Raw genomic sequence first — 5788 nt, 5'->3', positions numbered from 1 at the left:
ACCGAAGGGTAATGATGGAACTCAAGCGATTCTATGACGTAAATTATTAATTTTATATATTGAATAACCCTGTTGAGTGCTGATGGATGCCAAAATATATTATATTATATTAAGATACTTTTATCGTTTTTGTTTGCTTTGTTTCTCTAATTTCAACTATGTTCAATACAATGTATATACTGAGTACAGGTACACAAATATGATAATTATATTAAAACTTAATAAATATTTGATTTTCAAATGACAAAATCTAAAACTGTAATTTTTAAATTCTCAATCACAATATATTTTATAATGTTGTATCAAACTGTATTTTTTCAAATTCATAATTATTATTTTATTTTGGTTGAGATTTATGAGGAAATAGCACTTACCTATTTGAAAATTATTTTTACAAAAGCTTGTTATCTCACATATAATAATGTAATTGCACCTAATGTAATTTATATTAACGGTCTTGTAATAACTTGAGAGTAGTAGACTATAGTAGTATTATCATATTTTACATGAACTTTATTTTTTTTTATATATTAATAAATTAAATTTATACGTGTCTTTTGAGTTTTGCTGACGTTTGATTGACTAATTGTTTATTTTCGATTTTAATAAGAGTCGGTTCCACTTGTTTGGTTTTTACGTTAGTCACATTAACGTTCATCGTACGATCGGTTACTGTGGGTTTTCTTTTTTTAACGATTTTAACGGGCTTGATAGAAACAGGTAAGGAATCAGCACGACCTCCAACTTTGACCTTAGTTTTTGGCTTTATTAAAGTGGCAGGTGGTTTATTCCAAACGTCCCCTGAACGTAAAACAATACTAAATAATAATTTATGAAGATTATATTTTCAAATTATTTAAGATAACAAAAGCTTGAGACTATACCAACTTTAGTATAAATATGATTTAATATATATTTATTTATTGTCCTTATAATGCTTGCGTTTACGAAATATGTACAGTGCATTATTAATATTTGTTAACATTTGTAATCCCATTTGATTACGCTTTGTACCGCAATAGCATCGCTTTTAATAATACTGCATTTATATTTTTAATTAAATGGGGCAAATAAAGGAATAATAGGAAGAATAAGTAACACAAATTCGAAATTATATTCGTTGCAGCTTAGTTTTTGGAAATGTATAGAATAATTACTTGTTTTTGTCCTGTTATTGTATTCGAACAATTCATCTTCAGAGGAGTCTTCGAGGAATATCGTTCTGCGTAATCGTTCGGTTCGGTTAAACTCAAAAGATTCCTTAGTGTTCTTTGCCATTTCTTTGACTTATCATATTATACAGTGTTGAAAAATAATTTTAATTAATTATACATAATCGAAAAATATTAATCCAATAGTATGTTGTTATGGGTACAATGGTACAAATTATTCACCAAGCATGCTCATTCCCGTATTTTCCTTAAATAAGAAATTTATTTAAATTTTGACTATTAGAATTTTGGAGTATAATACTTAAAGACCATTTTTTAAATACTTAATTTTTTTATGCTATTTAAGGAGTACCTTGATAAAAACTTCGTTTTTTAAAATGAGAAACGCATTATTTTTTCTGTAAATTGTTAGACAGAAGGATTTTTTGATCAAGTAGATTCTGAGTTGTTTAATATTATCTGGGTATCATAAGGATAATCTAAAGATACTAATTACGTATCATATCCATAGGTCTAACACACATAGAGATTATGATGATTTTAAAATTACGGTTATTTATATAAAAATATTTATTTATTTAACTCAATAATATTATCTTTTCAGTGCTAAACTACTGTAAGAAATAATACATATTATATTGAATTATATAAATTACTAATAAATTCGATTTAATTTCCATAATAAGGATGACAATTATAACCATATATTTTATATTTAATGTAATACTAGGCACTAGTGTAATTATAACAACTATAATCCTTAATATTTACTACTTACATATAATAATTAATTTAAAAAAATGCTTGTTGAATTTTGATTGAGCTACATCAACATTTCTAAAAAAATAATTTGTTTATAAATTGTCCGTAAAAAGTGGTTCGCGTTTGAAAATAAAAGTTTATTTTCAGCTAAGCAATGACACCTTTAATATTATAAAAAACACTGATTCGGAAATACATTATTTGAGTATACTTATAAATTCTAAAAATCTGAATTTGAATTAAATATACTGTATTGAAAGAAAATGGGGCCACTGATGAGCACGCTTGCCGAATCACACTTTTTATAATTTACTATACATCAAATCGGGAACGACATTTTATCGACGAATCGAAATGATCTAGATTATTCTCAACGAATGGACATCATCAAGAATATTCTCGCACACGTCGTCGTGCGTCTCTACAATTAATCATTGCCATATAGTGTGTTATGCTTAAAGAATAGCAAAAAAAAAAATGTTCGACAGATATTACTAGAACTGCATGCAGACGAAACTTATTGGCACTCTACTCTATAGATACAGTTAAAAAACGTACAATAGTACAATACTACCTACATCATTGAGATGAATATCATATATTACAATATATACATACATTATACGCGTAATATTGTTTATATTTTATTTTTCGTAAGCCTCTATCAGAAACGTCGGAGCCAACACTACACAATAATATAATAGCTGCAACGTATCCACGGCTGACGGACTATTATATTATTATTGTTATATCGGAGAACGGAACTTTGCGGTGAACCATGGTCGTCGGTACCGCGGGAGAAATGACAGGGGAGGCGAGGGATATGGCACGGCGGAGAGTATAATATATATATATATATATATAGGTGTGTAATATTATACATGGATGTAAATGGAAACCACAAATACAATTATTATCATTATTATTATTATTATTATTATTATTATTATTATTATTATAATTTTGTCTACAGAAAAACCGCCACTTTTCAGAGAGATAGAGAGCGAGCGATAGTAATAACCTCCTCCTCCTCCTCCTCCTCCTCCTCCTTCTCCTCCTACTCCCCACCTTCGGACGTAAAAAACAATAAATGACACTTTGTACGACGTCACGCTCCAGCAAAGGTTATACGTGAATGCGGTTTGGACGCCAGGAGATTTCCCACTAGCCATCACGCTTGAATACGTATTATGTGCGCATACACATAGTTACCCACCCGACCTCCTATAATATGTGTGTGTATTATATACGTACATATTATGTATTATGTGTAATGCAACGACAACGATGTATCGTGTGTACTGTGTACGATGCGCGTCTTGTCGGATTGCGCAGACCACAAAAATTGAAATAAATAATTTACACCTATATGGCCACACAATGGGTATTGTTGCTTTTATGAAAAGAAAATACGTGTCTTATACACTAAAGTATTATACATCTATTTAAAAAAAAAATAGAATCCTAGATCTGAGAATCTGGCTATGGAGAATAATATATACTTGTTATTCCTCTTAGATTAATATAGGCGCCTGTAATCTTGTTAGTTGTTGTTGATTATTGATTGTCGTAATATTGCAGCTAGTGTTCTAAAAGTAAAAAACAGGGAAGACGCATTGCTGTATAGTATTTAGGCGTCGACTGTTCCCCGTAATTGAGCAAGTCACTGTAATGGATGTGCTAAGTTTGAAATCAATGATAAATCATTCAATCATTGTATGCGAAATAACAAAGTAATTTATTTTACTAATAACTAAAACCATTATTTTTACTTTCTTGATTTTTAATCAAGTAAGTATGGCAATTGAAATGAAAAAAGTTTGAATTTTAAAAACTTCAAGGATTTTTGTTAAATAGGAAATCAATAAAAATGTATCACAGTAATAATGAGTAGGTGATTAATTAAACTAGCTTTAATATAAAATATTAATGAGGGATCCAATATCACACCTAAGAGGTATAACGATTTGAATCCACAAAAACATCGGAGTGAACAGTCCTAACATTTATATTTCTTAACTTATGTCCTAAACTATGTTAGCTAGAAAGTTGGTTGATAGCTCATTAAAAAGAGATTATCAAGTAGATACAAAATGTGAAATAAAAATTTTTTAAAAAGAATTATTGAAATTTTCACAGTTAAAAAAAAGAGTTATTTTTCATTTAGAGGAGTAGATTTCCAAAACTGCCAGAGAACGGATTTTGTTGTTTGAGGTCTTGTTACATTTACATTGGCTAGAAGAAGTGCAGTGGAGATTTCCAGAACATTATCCTCAATCGTCAATTTACTACAAAGCTTTAAAGCTGAAAAATATCAAAAAACGCCCAATAATATGTGTTTTATTTTTTTTTTAAGAGCTCTGTAGTGAATTAACTATTAAAGATGCGGTTCTGAAAATCTTCAAGGCACTTCTCCTATAGCCAATATGAATCCAACAAGACACCAAACAACAAAATTCGCTCCCCGGTTTCGGAGATCTATCCCACTAAATGAAAACGTGGGGAGCTATTCATATCGATGTTTTTCTGGATTCAAATTGTCATACCACTTGGGTGTGATATCGGAAAATATTCATATTAGGTACACTATTCGTCATCAAGTTTAATATATGGGTAATTTAATAAATAAAACAAGCAAAATGACTTGAATACCTTTTAAATTCAAACCAGTTGTGTTCAACATATTATAGTCTAATATATTCTCAATGAATTTATTTGAAATTAATAATTTCCTTAAATTACAATTTTGGTTATATTGTAATAAAATACATACACATTACACACAGTTATTAAATTTCTAAAAATTAAAAATAAAAAAAATGTACATGCCGATCTCTGACCTGGCAAGAGTTTTTATTTATACTTTTATCCAATTTCGTTAAAAAATTAATTGCTTTGATGTAAAAATTAAAAATTATATTAATTTTTAACTATAAATTAATTCTTGTGAAGTGTATGTACAACTTATGAGAAATCTTGAATTATATTTTCAATCGTAGGTACCAAGCGGAGAGATAAATGTAATTTTACAATGATGTATATTTTTTTCTGTCAGTAATCACTTTTTTGGGTAGTAAAAATGCTCCAATTTTCAATTATGAGGGAGATTTCTGCTAGTAAATTTGATCTAATTGGTACTTGGTGGGACCCAAGACAAAGAATCAATATTGTTTTTTGGTATAACTTAAAATGTGAAAAACTAGATCCTTCAAATTTTCACCAGATGTTGATGGTAGTATTTTATACACTGCATAAAATGTTCATAATTTTCAAAATTGTATTCTTTTCGAGCTTCACATACATTGATATTTGTCATTTTTTAGTTATTTTACTTATAAATTTCAAACAATTTCTTCACTGGTGCAAAACTTTGAAAATTAAATACGAGGTTCCTCATAAGTAGTTCAGATTTTAACGAAATATTCTAATGATTTATCATTGACTTTAAATTTAACACATACAATGTTATACGTATTACCGTGACTCACTCAATGATGATGTGCAGCAGAACTGTTACCTACTTTTTCTTTTTTGTTTGACTGAACATAACTATTTTATCTAAATTTATAGATTTTATGGAACTTATTAAATGAAATTTTAATCACCTACCACGATTAATTTGTCAATGACAAGAAAAAACAATAATGGTTTTTATCAAAAAATGTTTTGCGTAAGAATTCCAGTTTTCCCTGAGTTATAAGTAAATTACGGTTGGAAGTCTTTAAATTTAAGAGTTCACCCGTAATAAAAAAAAACTAACACATTGTAAATTTGTTATACTCAAATAGGTACATTTATGATTCATTGCTCCGCTTAGAATTAAAATGTAACTAGTTATATACGTAAAGAAATTA

The 5788-nt window shown here is 28.5% G+C and overlaps 1 protein-coding gene across 1 annotated transcript; it reads right to left on the bottom strand.

Moving 5' to 3' along the window:
- Positions 1 to 544: 544 nt before the first annotated feature.
- LOC111034951 lies at positions 545 to 1278 on the bottom strand. The gene is made up of 2 exons (XM_022316401.1): positions 1158 to 1278; positions 545 to 801 (listed from the first exon to the last, which is right to left on the bottom strand). The coding sequence occupies exons 1-2, from the start codon at positions 1276 to 1278 to the stop codon at positions 545 to 547; spliced, it is 378 nt and encodes a 125-aa protein (XP_022172093.1).
- Between the last annotated feature and the right edge of the window lie 4510 nt (positions 1279 to 5788).

This window comes from Myzus persicae, unplaced genomic scaffold (assembly GCF_001856785.1).
Source record: "Myzus persicae strain clone G006 unplaced genomic scaffold, MPER_G0061.0, whole genome shotgun sequence".
Lineage (NCBI taxonomy): Eukaryota > Metazoa > Arthropoda > Insecta > Hemiptera > Aphididae > Myzus > Myzus persicae.
Note: the sequence above shows the minus strand (reverse complement) of the source record. Positions and strands in the feature narration are given on the sequence as shown.

Bases quoted from the DNA above. Each gene is read 5' to 3' on its own strand.
- LOC111034951 (XM_022316401.1), bottom strand. From the start codon at position 1,278: ATGGCAAAGAACACTAAGGAATCTTTTGAGTTTAACCGAACCGAACGA. The intron at 802-1,157 runs GTAATTATTCTA...TTTTACGTTCAG, and splicing joins CAATAACAGGACAAAAACAA to GGGACGTTTGGAATAAACCA.